Source organism: Patagioenas fasciata, chromosome 1 (assembly GCF_037038585.1).
Source record: "Patagioenas fasciata isolate bPatFas1 chromosome 1, bPatFas1.hap1, whole genome shotgun sequence".
Taxonomy (NCBI): domain Eukaryota; kingdom Metazoa; phylum Chordata; class Aves; order Columbiformes; family Columbidae; genus Patagioenas; species Patagioenas fasciata.
In genome coordinates this window covers 213820316-213837098 of record NC_092520.1, presented here as the reverse complement: position 1 = coordinate 213837098, position 16783 = coordinate 213820316, and the positions used below count along the sequence as shown (strand labels likewise).

The following is a 16783-nucleotide window of genomic DNA, read 5'->3' as shown; positions in this document are numbered from 1 at the left end:
GCCACACTGGGCAATCAAAACTGAAGTTGTTTAAACAATCAACCAACACCCCACAAACGCCTTTAACAAACCCCAGTGTGTTTTACGGTGTTTTGACAACAGTATAAAACAGTACAAAACCACAGGCAGCTACAAGGTCCACTCAGGAAATGAGTCAACGATGGCAAAAATGTGACAAAGTACAGATGGGCATTTTCAGTTGTGAGCAAGTGATTTTTTTTTCAAGTCTCTTTGCCATTTTTCCCTCCTGTTTTATAAAATAATCCCTGATGTAGTTCTTTAAAATCAATAGCTGTGCTGCTTACCTTCTATTTTTGCAATGTAAACCTGATAATCTCTGAAGAGAGAGTCTAAACATTAGTTATTACTCCTTACCAGGCACAAGACTGGAGCTGGGAGATATGAGCTCTTTCTATAACCAAAATTTTACTGTTTCATCATGGCAAAATGAGATACGTATTCAAGACCAGGCAGATCTCCTAAACAGAGGATCTTTGTCTTCTCTTGCAGTAATCAGCCCTGTAGTAATTAAACAGATTTGCAATTGAGCTGATATTGGCCTGTATGAGGCTGGTTGGTCGTACCACTTGTATTTCAACCTATTTGCAGATGCAAGCAAGTGATCTTGCTCAGAAAAATTATATTTACAGTGGATTACTTTCTCGTAGATGGAAATATAGATTGTATCCATGATTCTCCTCCACAACCACTTCTTTCCCACTTTGACCGTGCTGTTTCCAACCTCTAGTCTATCTCTTTCCACGTAATCCTGCATTCTCCCCCCAGAAGAGCCAGATGAGCCTAAAGAGCTGGTCCCAGAGAATATAATTAGTATTTCCAGGGGAAAAACGTCCACTGCTGGAAAACATTGATTTTTCCCTTAAAGCAGGAAACAAGCACAAGGTGGATTTCTACTTTAGAAGTATAGTCATTGAAGAATAGTAAGAAGCAATAGATTTATTGTATTTCCTAAAAATTTGACTTTAAATTTGTTTTTAAAATACAGTTTCGTCCTTTATCCTGCTGTGGCTGGAAGGGGGAAGCAGATGTTCTTCAGCTGGCTCCCAATCACCTGAGAAACTCACGTAACAATGCAAAACCAGTGGGCAAAATGAAAAGCACGAATAGAACTGCAACCATACGAAGCGAAGGAATCCTGCAGAATCTATGGACAGGGCTGGGTGATGTAAGACCGACAGAGTGAGACTCCAATGGCACATTCTGCTGCACCAGTGTCTGGGCGCTCCAGTAAGGGTTTTCAATCTCCTCATCCATGCTGCTGTTTCTCTGTCTGTGCTGGAAAACATCCTGGTCAGATCACAAGACATCTTGACAAACACCTGCCAGAGCAGTCACTGCCCCTTGAGCCACCGCGGCAGCCAAGCGGGGCCTGTGGCTGATGGGCAATGCTGACAAGCTCTTGGCCACCGTGCCAGCAGGGCTGTGGTTCACTGCTCTCCCAGAACCCGGTTTGAAATGAGCAGCTAAGGCCAGGATCAACCTCATGATAGATTTCAAGGTCCCATCAACAATATCTTTTGCTGATGTCTGATGCATGCGTATCTTTTTTGATGCCACAAACTGTAAGACTTCCTCCACATTTTCCCTCGTCTCCTGCTGGCTGGTGGGGTTAACCTGAATGCTGTTCAGCTTCTCGCCAGCTACAATCTCAATGAGCAAAGCAAGAACGACTCCAACTGAGATTGGACATGGCACTTAGCGCCATGATCTGGTCAATGGACTGGAGCTGGACCAAGGGTTGGACTTGATGATCTCTGAGGTCTTTTCCAACCCAGTTGATTCTGTGATTCTGTGATCTCAGAGATCTTGTCTCAGGTCTTGGACCGGTTTTATCGTTGGCTGCTTCTTCAGCTGAGAATTCACTCAGGCCACATATGCCTGGAATTGTTGCTTGTAATGGGAAGAGTAACTCCCTTATCTGAAGGAAGCTGGAGTTTGGATTGCTTCAGCTCCTAGGCAGATCATTGTAGAGTGTTTATGTCCAAGTCACTCTAGAAGCCTTAAAAGACTTTACAGGGCAGGAGGAGATTTTGAGAGGAAGGTACTAGGGGCCACCTGCAGCTCTAAGGAATTTTCCAACTCGGAGGCGCTTCTGCTGGCAAATTAAAGGTCAGCACTTCACTAAGCACAACACATCTCAGAGCAGGATTTTGCTTTGAATTGGTTATCCAGCACATACCCTGAAGAAATGCCAGACCTACCAGCCACAGACCCACCAGCTAATTTCTCCTCCTGCAGAGACTGTTTTAGGTGAGGGTTTTTTTTCTTTCTTTTCTGTTTTTAATCCATTCCTTATGTCTCTTTGCTTACTTTCCCAAGCAATTCAGGAGGAACATCAAGGGAAAGCTGCAAGACCGGGAGTGTAATAGAAGTAGAACACACAAGAAAGCTGATAACTCTCCTCCTCTTTCAAGACCTGGATGTAAATGAGAAAAGGTTAATAACACCATTGCATGGCCGCTGTCGACAAATTCTTGGCTCTGCGAGCAAATTCAAGGCATCATTTTTTTGAGCGTGCGGCACCTTTCTGAGAGTTCGGAAAGCACAGGTTCAAGTTGCGTTTCTCAAACCAGCACCCAGATTTAACTCCTCGCCCACACAGATGCCGACCCACAGGTCTAGTTTCAATTCGAGTAAGGCAAAACAAATATTCAGGCACCATGACCTCTTATGAAGTCCTCAGAAGTATCAGCTACCTGAATAATCTGTTGGGAATTAGGACAGCAAATGGTTTGTATTTCTGGTTGTGACTACACAAGTGTCGGGAGGGGGAACCTGGCACACAGGGGAAGAAAATCCAGGAATGAATGGCAGATAAATGCACAAACTGAGGTTTTTTCTCATACATCTCTAATGCAAACAACAGTAATTTGGAGGCGGAGGGGCAGGGTAAGGTGGAAGGTGAAGTCTGTGTATTACCTGGCTCTTCGATTTCTGCCCTGGCTGATAAGATGGGAGAAACAGAGGAGAATGTGGAAGGTTTTCGGGCCATCACTGACATTTAAGTTCATACTCTGTGATACGCTCAAGTTTGACTCTTGCACTTTGGTTGCCGTGGCTTCTCTCCCGCTCCATGACCCTGAGTAACCGATTAACAATTTGTTGATGAGATATAATTGCTGCGTAGGGCTCTGGAGCTGGGGAAAGGGATGTGCTTGGAGCTGTGTCCCTGTGACAGGTGAGCTGATCTGATGGGGACCGAAGACCTGAGACACTGTTTTATGAGCTATGATTCTATGAAGTGCTAGAGAAGAGTCACACTTTCCTGGGTAAATCAAGTGGGAATCAAGTGATCCAGGCTATAATTTCAGCCTGAATTTCCTTTTGTAATCGTTGATAAGCCACTTCACCATTACATGGTTCTGTTTCCTCTGTCTCACCTACTTGTGAATTTTGCAGAGCAGCTGTCAACACAATAACCCAGCAAAACTTGAGAACTCAAGCCTAATAAATAACTGAGAAATGCCAGTCCTTATGGAGAGGCCAGGAGGCCCAGGTCACTGCTCCATGTTGCATGTACGATGTCTTATTTCCCGGAGGTGATATCATCAATAATGTAAAGGAGTGTGCCCAGGTGGCCAAGAGGCCACCAGCATCCTGGCTGGTACCAGCGTTGGTGTGGCCAGCAGGCCCAGGGCACCGTCCCTGGTGGCACCAGAGTTGCTCAAATCACCTGAGGGCTCAAGAAAACCTTGAGGTGCTGGAATGAGTTGAGAGAAGGGGATGGAGCTGGGGAAGCACACCAGTGCTCCCAATACCCTCACACCAGTGCTCCCAGTATCCCCCCAACCCCCAATGTCCCCAGTATCTCCACACACACCATTGGTCCCAGTACCCTCACACCAGTTCCCCCAGCATCCCCCACCAGTACCCACTCACACAAGTGCCTCCAGTACCCTCACACCAGTTCCCCCAGGACCCCAGTGTCCCCCTACCAGTACCCTGAGTACTCACCCACCAGTGCCCCCAGTACCCTCACACCAGCACCCCCAGAACCCTCACACCAGTGTCCCCAGCACCCCCACACCAGTTCCCCCAGTAGCCCACACCAGTTCCCCCAGTATCCCCCCACCAGTACCCTGAGTACTCACCCACCAGTGCCCCCAGTACCCCCACACCAGTACCCCCACACCAGTACCCCCAGCACTCCTGCACCAGTGCTCCCAGTACCCCCACACCAGTGCCCCCAGCACCCCCACACCAGTGTCCCCAGAACCCCTACACCAGTACCCCCAGTACCCCCTCACACAAGCACCCCCAGCACCTCCACACCAGTGTCCCCAGTACCCCACACCTGTTCCCTCAGTATCCACCCCCACCAGTACCCTGCGTACCCACCCACCAGCGCCCCCAGTACCCCCATACCAGTACCCCCAGTACCCCCTCACACAAGCATCCCCAGTTCCCTCCCACCAGTGCCTCCAGCACCCCCAAACCAGTGCCCCAATACCATCACACCAGTGCTCTCAGTACCCCCACACCAGTGCTCCCAGCACCCCCACACCAGTGCCCCCAGCACCCCCACACCAGTGCTCCCAGTACCCCCACACCGGTGCCCCCAACACCCCCACACCAGTGCTCCCAGTACTCCCACACCGGTGCCCCAGCACCCCCACACCAGTGCTCCCAGTACCCCCACACCAGTGCCTCCAGCACCCCCCGCCCAGTGTCCCCAGTTCCCCGCCCGGGCACTACAACTCCCGGCGGCCCCAGCGGCCGGAGCCGGGCCCGGGATCCCGGAGGCGGAGCGGGGCGGAGGAGGCCGGAGGAGGAGAGGCCGGAGCCGGCGGCCCCCGGCGGGCCCGGGCCATGGCGAACCCCGGCGGCGGCGCCTCCCTTCGGGGCGAGATCAGTGCGTGGGGGGCCCAGAGCGATCGTGGGGCGGGGGGCTCATGGGCACGGGGTTGGTCTGCAAGGGAGAGACGAGGGCGGGTGTTAGTGACGGGGCTTGGGGGTGGGAGGATGATTTTGGGGGTGGAAATGATGCTTTTGGGGGTGGAAATGATGGTTTTGAGGGCGAGTGGCTCCTCCAAAGGGACGGGATAAGAGGAGGGTGAGGATGCTCCTGCTTCTGGGCACGGGGAAGCATCGGAGCGGATCAGCGTGGCCCCCGCGCAGGGATGACACGCAAATTCGTGAAGTATTCCGTGTATTTTTGTCCAGAGAGACTTTATTGCGGCTTTTCAGTACCTAAAGGCGAGCTACAAGGAGACTGGAGAGGGACTTTTCACAAGCTGTGTGTTATAGGACAGGTGGTGATGGCTTTAAACTGAGAGAGGGGAGATTTAGATTAAATATTAGGAAGAAATTCTTCACTGTAAGGGTGGTGAGACACTGGGACATGCTGCCCGGAGAAGCTGTGGATGCCCCATCCCTGGAAGTGTTCAAGAGCAACCTGAACAGGGCTTTGAGCAACCTGGTCTGGTGGAAGGTGTTGAACTAGATGGGCTTCAACCCAAACTGGTCTTCAAAAAGAGTGTTCCGTGATTCTATGGAGAATTATCATTGTTCCTTCATGAACTAATGTGCGTGTGCGATCTGAAGAGGCTGTTTTGGGGAGCTGGAGGAGGGGAGATGGTTCCTTCCTTGGAGGGAGGTGGTGGGTTGGAGCCATGCAACACCCCAGAGGGCCCAAATGCTGCCTCTCAACGGGTTCCCTCTGCGTGGCTGGAGGTGACAGAGCTGCTTGGGCACCTGCTGAGGAATCCTGCCCATGGGATGGGGCACAGCAGGCTGGTGAGACCCCCCTGCAGTGCTGGCCCAGCTCTGGGTCCTCAGCACAGGACACACATGGACCTGCTGGAGAGGGGCCAGAGGAGCCACGGGAATGACCCGAGGCTGGAACAGCTCTGCTGGGAGGACAGGCTGAGAGAGTTGGGGTGTTCAGCTGGAGAAGAGAAGCTCCGGGGAGACCTTAATGTGGCCTTTCAGTGCTTAAAAGAAGCCCATAAGAAAGATGGGGACAGACTTTTTGGCAGGGCATGTTGTGGTAGGACAAGGGTTGATGGTTTTAAGCTAAAAGAGGGGAGAGTCAGGTCAGACATGAGGAACAAATTGTTGCCCTGAGGGTGGTGAGAGCCTGGCCCAGGTTGCTCAGAGAGGTGGTGGCTGAACCATCCCTGGAGACATCCCAGGCCAGGCTGGACGGGGCTCTGAGCAACCTGAGCTGGTGAAGATGTCCCTGTCATGGCAGGGGGGCCACTGGATGATTTTGAAGGTCCCTTCAACCCACACCTTCTGTGGTTCTATGATTCTGTGATGAGCCTGGCCGCCTGCCCTGTGGATGATCAGCAGTAAAGACTGTGGGACAGACCTCAGCAAAGACCGTTGTGAGGACAATTCTGTGCTGTGTTGCAGTTTCCCCTGGTAGGGATGCTCTCAAATTGCATCAGGAACCATTTGTCTTCCCCTCTTTGTGCTGCAGCTGGAATTTGAGGAGTCTGCAGTTGGCGGGTTTGGGGTTTATTTTGGGCTATATAATAAGCCCTTAATGAAATGCTGCTGGAACTTGTTCTTCTTCTCAGTCCTGTTGGTGACAAAGTGATGCTGCTTGATGAGCTCCATCCTCATCTGGACTTCTTGCTTCTCCTGACATAAACCATGAGAAGCTCCAGTGAAGGAAAAACATCCTACGCAGGGATATTGGCAAAGGGAATGAGGATTAACAAGCAAATAAAAAGTGATTCCCCTTCAGGGGGTGGTTTCAGTCCACCATAAACCTCAACCTCGTGTTATTCTTCAGGTCTGCTCCGTTCCTCATAACCACTGGCTTGTGTTGGCATTTACTGGTTTGTACTGGTAGATAAAATACTGCGTTTAGGGACGGAGAAAGGGACGCTCAGTCCAAATGGAATACATGACAAGGTATTTATTTTTTAAAAAAAGGAGGCAAATCATCCTTTTTCTCCTACTCTACAGATGTAAGTGCCTGCCATGCAACAGGGTTCTTACAGAGATTTATTCAAAGGGGAGGAACTGTAGCTGCGAAGTCTGTTTTACCGGTGGATTTTAGTATTGATTTATATACAGACAGTACCACAGCGCTCCTATAAACCCTGCTTTCACAGGGCACCAGGGCCTGTGTTTTCACAGAGAGGATGCATTTATCCTGATGAAGGTTGTATGGAAGTGCACGGGGCTGTTCTTCACTCCTTGCTGTCTTTACAACGAAACACACCTGAAAGAAGGTGACATTGTCCACTAGTGCTGGCAAGCGAAGCCCAGACGTACCCTATGTCGGTGTAGACGCTCAGTGAAGGCATCAAAGCTGGAAACTTAATTGCCAAAGCTCCGTTGACTTTTTGGGAAGATATTTTCTAGTTGGGCTGAGTTGCTTTAGGAAGGTGTCCCATTTCCAGTGATTTTAGATGGAGGACGATGCTCCTAACGCTAAAGAGTTAAGAGCTCGCTGGGGTGAATCTGGACCTAACGAACGCTGCTGGGGTTTGTATTTGGATAAAGTTTCGAGCAAGTCCCACGAAGCGTTTTAGAAACTGTGAAAAAAAGTCTGTGTGAGGGCAGCGGTCAACAGGGAACCCCCAAACGTGAAGGGGAGGGATGGTTAAAATTTTAAATTAATTTAAAATCACAGGCTTGCTGAGGAGTAAGCTCCTCATTCCCAACTCTCTCTTCTGGCCCATCTTCCCCGTCCGCTTTTTTCCAGCGCAGAGACCCGTTTGCTCCACATGTATGGTTTTATTCACTTTTCATTTAATCTCTCCTCTCTAGGCTTCTGGGCGGATCGAACACCGGTTCACGAAGCAGCCCGGCGGGGGGAAATCCTGCAGCTGCAGCAGCTGATAGAGAGCGGAGCCTGCGTCAACGCCGTCACCTACGACTCTATCACCCCGTTGCACGAGGCGAGTCTGCGGGGGCAGACGCAGTGTGTCAAGCTCCTGCTGGCTGCAGGGGCCCAGGTGCGTGTTCGGGTCTGATCCAACCGGCGTGTGCCCAGGTGGCCAAGAGGCCACCAGCATCCTGGCTGGGACCAGCACTGGTGTGGCCAGCAGGCCCAGGGCAGTGACCGTCCCTGTGCTGGGACCTGGGGAGGCCAAACCGCCAATCCTGGGGGCAGCTCTGGGCCCCTCACACTAAGAAAGGCCTTGAGGTGCTGGAGCGAGTGGAGAGAAGGGAACGGAGCTGGTGAGGGGCTGGAGCACAAGTGTGATGGGAGCGGCTGAGGGACCTGGGGGGTTCAGCTGGAGAACAGGAGCTGAGGGGAGACCTTCTGATCTCTGAACTGCCTGAAAGGAGCTTGGAGCCAGGGGGGTCGGGCTCTGCTCCCCAGGAACAAGCGCCAGGAGCAGAGGAAACGGCCTCAAGTTGCGCCAGGGGAGGTTGAGGTTGGATCTGGGAACAATTTCTTCCCCAAAGGGCTGTGGGACATTGGAACAGGCTGCCCAGGGCAGTGCTGGAGTCACCATCCCTGGAGGGGTTTAAAAGTTGCATATACAAGGTTCTCAGGGACACGGTTTAGTGCTAGAGTTAGGTTGTGATTGGACTTGATGATCTTGAGGGTCTCTTCCAACAAAAATGATTCTGTGGTTTAGAGGTGAACTTTGCAGTGTTGGGTTAACGGTTGGACTCGATGATCTTAAAGATCTTTTCCAGCCAAAATGATTCTATGACTCTATGATGTTTGAAGTTATTTCTGGGATCTGGATGCTCCCCATCTAGCTCTAGGCTCTTCTTCATCACTGTGGGCTTTCTGGACAGTCAGCAGGACTCTTCAGAGGGTCTCTCTCCTCACTATCAACAGAGCCTGGGGTGACTAGAAATCTCATTTAGATGACTTAAGATTCTAAATCTAGATGGGTTGAATCAAGGGGCCAGAAGGGGATTGGGGGACATGTTTTCTGAGAGGGAGAGAACCATAATGATGGAAATAACAGCTTGAACTTGTGACATTAACGTACATCTCTGCCTGAGAATGATGAGAACAGCGCAAGCTACGTTGCTGGTCATAGCAACCAACTTGTTGCTGAGTCCAGACTACTTCTAGAGTTAAAAGAAATACATCAGAGGGCATGGCCATGCAGCAGCCTGTGGGTACTGAACGTTTTTGTTCTCCCTTGAAGGTGGATGCCAGGAATATTGATGGCAGCACCCCGCTCTGCGACGCCTGCGCCTCGGGGAGCATCGAGTGCGTCAAAGTGCTGCTGTCCCACGGCGCCAAGGTGAACCCTCCGCTTTACACGGCGTCTCCTCTCCACGAGGCCTGCATGAACGGTGAGCCCGCCTGGTCTTGTCTTTACATGGTTATTTACAGCTTGGAAACAAACCAACAAACCAAAACCAACCAACCAACCAAAAGGCACAAACAAAACCCAAAAAAAACCCCAAACCAAACAAAAAACCCCCAAAACAAATCAACCAACCAACCAAAAAAAAAACAGAAAAGCCCACAAAACAAAACAACACCCAATGAAAGCGTCTACCAAGTATCTTAAATTGACCGTAAGCTGTTGTTGCTCATCTGGACCTTACAGCTTGTGAATATTTGAGCCTCATGTGGGCACAGCTGAATAAAGACGTTCCTTGTGCCGGGTGCTTTTGTCTCATGTGATGGCCACGGGATGAGATGTCAGGGAGATAAAGCACCAGCATCTTGATGCTCTGGTAGAAAAGCTTGGGCCAAACCAGTAGTTTTTGCGAGCAAAGGGGAGTTTGCATCCCTTTTCTCTGAGTTGAGATGGGATAAATTGTTCTGATGAAGACGTGAGACTGATTTAATAGGTGGTTCTGTCCCAACCCTGCCAGTTGTTCTGAGCTGCTGGATGAAGGTGTCAGGTGGGAAGTGCCAGGGACAGTTGGGCAGCATTGATGCCCATGTTGCTCCTTGTCCCTCTCTCAACCTTTTCCAGCTGGAGGGGTCTTTCCAGGGTGTAAGAGAAAACCACAGGAGCCAAAATAATGTTCCAGCTGGCACATGCCAGCTCCTTTCTGCTCCCTCATTGTCTGCTTAAGCCTGTCCTGAATGTTTGGATCTGGGTTATGGAGCAAGAGCGAGAATCAGGGCGGCTGTGACAGCAGCAGAGGTGGGGGAAGCAACAGGGGGTTATCTGAGTGTTAATTCCTCCCCTGAACTTACGCTTGCATGGCTGCACCAGCAGGAAAGCCGGGATGTGAGCGCGGTGATGTCCCCGTTACACGATCGTGACCAAATCTCTGAATCGTTTTGTGCCTCAGTTTCCTCTCTGTAAGATGTGATCCCTCTTCTCTCCTCCCCTTCGCTCATTTTGTTACATGCTGTCCTGGACAGTTTCCCTTCGACTGTGAAAGCTGCGGGAGACAGAATTTTTGTCAAACAAGTAATTACTTAAATATATATGAGCTCTTGGTTAGTTTTTCCTCGTTAAGCCTTTTTCCCAAGGCCTGTTGATGACGACTTTCTGTTAAGTCACATTATTGCATCAGAAAAAGTAAAGCTGGAGTGGGCTTGAAGGTGATTTAATCCACCCAGGGCAGGATCAGCAATACAAGCAACTCCATAAACAACAGATAATTCAGCGCAGACCCTTAAATTCAGGTTTGTTTGACCTGACTGCCTGCAAGACCTGTTATCTCTAGCTCTGTGCCGTGCAGGTGTGACACTGTTTCTTGTGTCCTGCTCTCGTTCTTGGTCCTACAGTGTATTATGTTGGCTCAGAAGCATTTGTATTTCGCAGCCCTCACCCCAAATATTAAGCGGGCTGTTTGTCAAGCTGATCTCAGGATGCTATACACTCTCGTTTGACCTGGATTCTTTCTTTTGACGCAATTCTTCTCTTTCTAAAGGTAGCTCAGAGTGCGTGCAGCTCCTCATCGATGTCGGTGCAAACCTGGAGGCTCATGACTGCCATTTCGGGACACCCCTGCACGTGGCCTGTGCCCGGGAGCACCTGGACTGTGTGAAGTTGCTGCTCAAGGCAGGTATGGAGCCACGGGGTTTGCTGCTGGGTGGGCAGGAGATGGTGTCTGTGAGCAGCGTTTGCCCTCCCTGCTCCACAGCAGCGTTCTTATCAAAGAACTTATTCATTTATTCATTCACGGTATAATGTAGGTGACAAAGGTGAAAGGTTTGGCCTTTATCTGAGCAAAGCTTAATGCTTGAGCATTTTTTCAGCCTGTGCCTGTCAATATCCAGTTTGTGATGTTCCCAGTAATGTTCCCATTCTCTTTGTACCAGCACTGGTGTGGCCAACAGGCCCAGGGTGGTGATCGTCTCTGTGCTGGGCACTGGGGAAGCCAAACTTTGAATCCTGAGGGCAGTTTTGGGCCCCTCACACCAAGAAAGGCCTTGAGGTGCTGGAGCGAGTTGAGAGAAGGGAACGGAGCTGGTGAGGGGCTGGAGCACAAGTGTGATGGGAGCGGCTGAGGGAGCTGGGGGGTTCAGCTGGGGAACAGGAGCTGAGGGGAGACAGGGACACAAAGAAACGGCCTCAAGTTGCACCAGGGGAGGTTGAGGTTGGATGTGGGGAACAATTTCTTCCCCAAAGGGCTGTGGGGCATTGGAACAGGCTGCCCAGGGCAGTGCTGGAGTCACCATCCCTGGAGGGCTGGACAGACGGACATGAGGTTCTCAGGACATGGGGCAGTGCCAGGGTTGGTTAACGGTTGGACTCGATGATCTTGACCATCTTTTCCAACCAAAATGATTCTACGATTCTTAATAAAATCCAAACCACTTCACCCCCTTAGAACAAAGCTTCAGCTTCTTCCCAAAAGCAGCATCGACTGCTGGGCACACGTTCAGCTTTGGTAGCACCCTGATGTGGTTTCGGATGGGTGCGAGGGAGAGGTGTTTGAGTTTGACGTTGTATAGAAAACCAGCGGTGAAATCACCTCATTCCTCAGGGACGTCTGGTTACTGTTATGCCCAGATGAATTTGCTGGATGTTCGAGTCACAGTTCTGCGCTCCAGGTTTCACATCCCAATTTTCTTGCTGCTACCTTTTGGGGAATTTGGAGTTGGAGTTCTTCTCCTTGCATGGAGGAGTAGATTTATTTCACTGAGCATTAATGATATAAAAATGACACATCTGAGCTAGTTTGTTCCCAGCCGCTCCGGTTCCCTGTCTTGGACACCCGTTAATTGATTCCCCAGAAATTCCCGTTTCTCCTCGTTAATTATAAGGCCAGTTTAGTGTGACTACACATATCTAAAAGTCCATTGTTTGAATTCAGTGAAGTTCAGCTCACCTCTGCTGAAAAAGCCCATTGATATTAATAAACTATTAATAAAATGCAAGACTTTGGGGGGGGATTGAAGGGACCTTTTGCTGTTAGCTTATAAAAGCCAAACTTAGCAAAAACCCCCTTGATCCTGCAGTATTGTCTGAGCTGCACCATTTCATGGGTCTGGGATATTTCTGTTAAAATCATTAGCAAAGTTGTCACTGTTTGTCTCGAGTGGGAATGTTCCATTGAGATGACTGGGAACGGCTCTTCGCTTTGGACTGCGCAGATTCAGGAAGCAATCCTAATTTCACACTCAGCGGCTCATTTACTCAGTAACATGGACTAAAATCCTTTCTCTGCAAGGAAAACACAAAACCAGAGAAGAAAACTCATACTCTGCCAGCACCGAGAACTTGTTTGCTTTCCTGTTTGTGCCGTTTTGTTTGGATCTTGTTCCAGCTGCTTGTGCGTGTTTTAACAGCAATTCTTTTCCCCTGGTCAAACTCATTACGTTTGGGTCAAGTGTGGCTTTTATGAACAGGTTTGATTTTCTCTTTCTGGCCTCAGGGGCAAACGTGAACGCTGCGAAACTTCACGAGACAGCCCTGCACCACGCAGCCAAAGTGAAAAACGTCGATCTGGTGGAGATGCTGATTGAATTTGGAGGAAACATTTACGCAAGGGACAACCGAGGGAAGAAGCCGTCGGATTACACCTGGAGCAGCAGTCCCACGGCAAAATGCTTCGAGTACTACGAAAGTAAGTGAGACACGATCCCCCGCCCCAGGGATGCGGTGACTGCTGACTCCGTTGCACCACGTCATGGTTCTCGATACGCTTTGATTTCTATATCCCTGATCATCTTCCTGTGAAGGTGCAGAGTTCTTGGTGGCACATGCATGCCAGCTGGCTGTGGGCTATAACTCTGCTTAATTGTGGTTGAGTGACAGTGGTAAGATGGTCCAAATTGTGTCCTCCTTGAATTCAGGTCCCTCTCATGTGTCAGCATCAGTGTTTATGCTTTGGTGCGTTAAGGTCAGGTCAAAGAAAATCCCCAGTTGAAAACTCATTTTCTTTGGGGCAGGGAATGTGTTAAACTTTAACTGTGCTGGCTGTCTGATTTTGGAGGAGACGTTTGACTGAGGTTTGATGATGGCTTTAAATCAACCTTTCTCTTGGTTACCCGTAAAGGACATCAGAGCAGTAATTCACAAAGCCTTCTGGGCATTTGCAAACTGCTGCTGCACTGGGTGATCCTAAACATCAGAAAATCATAGACTGGTGTGGGTTGGAAGGACCTTTCAAGACCATAGAATCATTTTGGTTGGAAGAGACCTTTAAGATCATGGAATCCAACCGTTAACCAACCCCTGGCACTACCCCATGTCCCTGAGAACCTCATATCCACGTCTGTTCAACCCTCCAGGGATGGTGACTCCAGCACTGCCCTGGGCAGCCTGTTCCAATGCCCCACAGCCCTTTGGGGAAGAAATTGTTCCCACATCCAACCTCAACCTCCCCTGGCGCAACTTGAGGCCGTTTCCTCTGCTCCTGGCGCTTGTTCCTGGGGAGCAGAGCCCGACCCCCCTGGCTCCAAGCTCCTTTCAGGCAGTTCAGAGATCAGAAGGTCTCCCCTCAGCTCCTGTTCTCCAGCTGAACCCCCCCAGCTCCCTCAGTCGCTCCCATCACACTTGTGCTCCAGCCCCTTCCCCAGCTCCGTTCCCTTCTCTCCACTCGCTCCAGCACCTCAAGGGGTTTCTTGGCGTGAGGGGCCCAGAACCACCCCCAGTATTGGCGGTTTGGCCTCCCCAGGTCCCAGCACAGAGACGGTCACTGCCCTGGGCCTGCTGGCCACACCAGTGCTGGTACCAAACCCGTCCCTGGGCTGCTGTGGGAAGTTAAACACTCACAAGCAGAGCCAGGTTTGCGTTCACAGCGGGGACGACGCCAGGCGTCACCCTTCTGGGCGGTCCGTGCTCTGCGGTAGGATCAGCCGTCTGCTGAGCCGCAGCTCTAACTTTGCATCCTCTTTTCTCCTTTTAGAAACGCCTCTGAGTTTGTCGCAGCTCTGCAGAGTTACGGTGAGGAAAGCCGCCGGGCAGCGAGCGCTGGAGAAGATTGCCAAGCTAAATATTCCTCCGCGATTAATCCAGTATCTGTCCTACAACTGACAAGGGCGAAGGTGGCCAGGAAGGACGGTATCTTTAGCTCCCACAGTACGAATTATCTGTCTCTTTCTCTTCTACCTCCCCCCCAAGAAACTCCTTTTAATTTAAGCGAACTGGTGTAAATAGTGTTTACGAGGCAGCACTGAACAGCCCTTCCTCTTCGTCGTTGGCAAACAGGCTCAGTAGCACTGGCTTGAAGCTGTAACCTCTCCTGGGGTGATCTGTTAGACTGCCACTATGTTTGAGGCTGTAACGCTCTTTGAGAGGGATTAATCTCGCCTAATTTTATCTGTCTCTAGCCTAAAGGCATCTCCGTACGATCTCGCCAAGCTCCCTTTGCAGTCAGTGAAGGGAAATAAATACTTCTGGAGCGTGATTCATCTGTCCTGTTTTAGATGCCGGCGCTGGGATGACACAATATTCCTCGGGAGCGCCTGTCTCCGCTGGCTGCAAAGGGATTGAGAGGTGATGCCCTCGGATCCAGACATCTGTGTTTCTGCGGTGGGAGCCCCGGATCCCACCTCTGCGTTAATAGCTCAAGTGACGACAGCCTAATGCCAAGGGACGAGGCTTGAGAGACCTGCATGCTCTAGCTGGGGGCAAATGAAGTCCCTGGCAAGCCCAGGACTAATTAGAGGCACTGTAACCAGTTATTGACTTGCCATGAACATCAAGGAGCTCAACACCAGCAGCGAGGACAAACTGCTGCTAGGTCAGAGGTGGCTTTTTCTCGCTGAAGGTGACCCAGCTCTTACTGTAATGTTCCTCTAGGATGTCACCACGTCTAATTTTCAAGCCTAAGCAGGTCTCTGTGCACGTCCAAGGTGGCTGGTCCCAAACAACGTTTCTCCGCTTGCTCTGAGCTGCTATGGCCACACTTGGTTGGTTTTATGTGCAATAAGTGGCCGAGCTGCTGCCCGGTGATGCCTGAAGTCCATTGAGGCCACGTCCCTCGTGTAGCAGTGCGGATCCCAGAGGTGATCCCACCCATGAAAGGCTCTGCCTTGGGTTTTGAGACTTTTATTTTCCTTTTTTACCCTGTTTTGAGTTTCTCGCTCAGCGCTGGAGCCTCTCCAGAGGTTGGCAGTGGGATCCAGCCCTGAGCCGTGTGCTCGAATCCTTTGGCTTCAGCAAGCGCGACTGCAGCTTTGTCCATCGGCGATTTCACCCTTCAGGGTGACATTTGTATGAGCAGAGCCAAAATTGTCATCTACCTTCCAGCTGAGACGTTACGTGTTGTCTGAGTGCGGTCACCTACGGGATACATGGTACCGAGGGGATGGACCTCCCTGATGTCCCCATGGAGAGTCTTACCACTGTGATGAGAGCAAATTCCTCCTATGAACGACAGCAAAGATTAAAAAATCCGCTGTCTAACGTGGCAGAGAGCTAATTCAGGGCTCTGAACGTCCTTCATGCTGTGAATTAATGCTTGAGAACAAATGACCACTTACCTGTCGCCTGCAAGATCTCCTGCTCCCCAGCCAGCACAATGGGGCTCAGCCTCAGGAGGGACAGGGAAAATAACATAAAATACAAATAAAATAAAACAGGGTTAAAGAGCTGAGGCGGAGCAGAATGCACTTTAATAGTGACCAGCGAATCACTTGTTTGTTTGTTTGTTCCCCCTCGCACCCCTTTATTGTTTGTTTGTTTGCTGTGCTGTGTCGTATAGGACAGGACAGAATTGTCGAGATGCTGCTCTTTGGGGGATTGTCTCTTTATAATTCTGATTTTTGTGTTTAAAGTATGGGGAAGGTGAAATTGCTCAGAAGCTCAGGGAAGCCCTAGAGGTGTTTATTGTGGGATTCATCCCTGTGATTGATCGGATAAAGGTTTTGCATTGTGTCTTACAAGAAAAGCTTCCTCTGCCCGACATGCATGCCCTTAGAGATCAATACATATTAGGAAAGTGCACCTTCTGGTTATGTGGGGTGAAAACCTTCCCTCTTGGTGCAAATTCCAATCCCTTCTTAGGTTTCTTGTTTAAGCATTGCCTAAACTGGTGGAATAATGAAATGCTGAAGTCTTAAGTTTCCAGTGTAAAAACAGACACCTTGAATAACCGAGAATAAAATTACAAGTTCCTATTGACAATATCTTTACTTTTTTCCCCCCTCTCTTTTAGGTCACCTCTCTGGTAGGTCCTAAAGTTTGGTTATTTTATTTTTTAATCTCTTAAAAGAGGTCCTGCTGATCAATGTGTGCATCCACATAGGACTTACCAAGACAGCTAAAGCACCTCTGATGTGGTGGCAATATTACAAACAGTTCAGTATCCATTTTCTTAAGATATCCTGACTGTGCTCCAGGTCAATGGGGCAGAGCCCAGTTGAGGCCTGGATCCAGTGCAGGGCCTCAGGGTTCAGTACTGGGGCCGGGATTATTCAATATATTCATCAATGGCTTGGATGAGGGAATAGAGTGACTGTCAG

At 50.1% G+C, this 16783-nt stretch overlaps 1 protein-coding gene and 1 pseudogene across 2 annotated transcripts; one reads left to right on the top strand and one right to left on the bottom strand.

The window, feature by feature from the left end:
* Positions 1 to 1056: 1056 nt before the first annotated feature.
* LOC136111475 (dixin-like) lies at positions 1057 to 4832 on the bottom strand (annotated as a pseudogene).
* ASB13 (ankyrin repeat and SOCS box containing 13) lies at positions 4746 to 16445 on the top strand. 2 transcript variants are annotated; one of them, XM_065843218.2, is made up of 7 exons: positions 4746 to 4873; positions 7750 to 7937; positions 9099 to 9249; positions 10798 to 10932; positions 12748 to 12939; positions 14224 to 14396; positions 14744 to 16445. In XM_065843218.2, the coding sequence occupies exons 1-6, from the start codon at positions 4831 to 4833 to the stop codon at positions 14349 to 14351; spliced, it is 837 nt and encodes a 278-aa protein (XP_065699290.1). In that variant the 5' UTR covers positions 4746 to 4830; the 3' UTR covers positions 14352 to 14396; positions 14744 to 16445. The 2 variants fall into 2 exon arrangements, with proteins under 2 accessions (XP_065699290.1, XP_065699273.1); XM_065843201.2 differs by having other exon boundaries at positions 14224 to 16445.
* Positions 16446 to 16783: the final 338 nt, after the last annotated feature.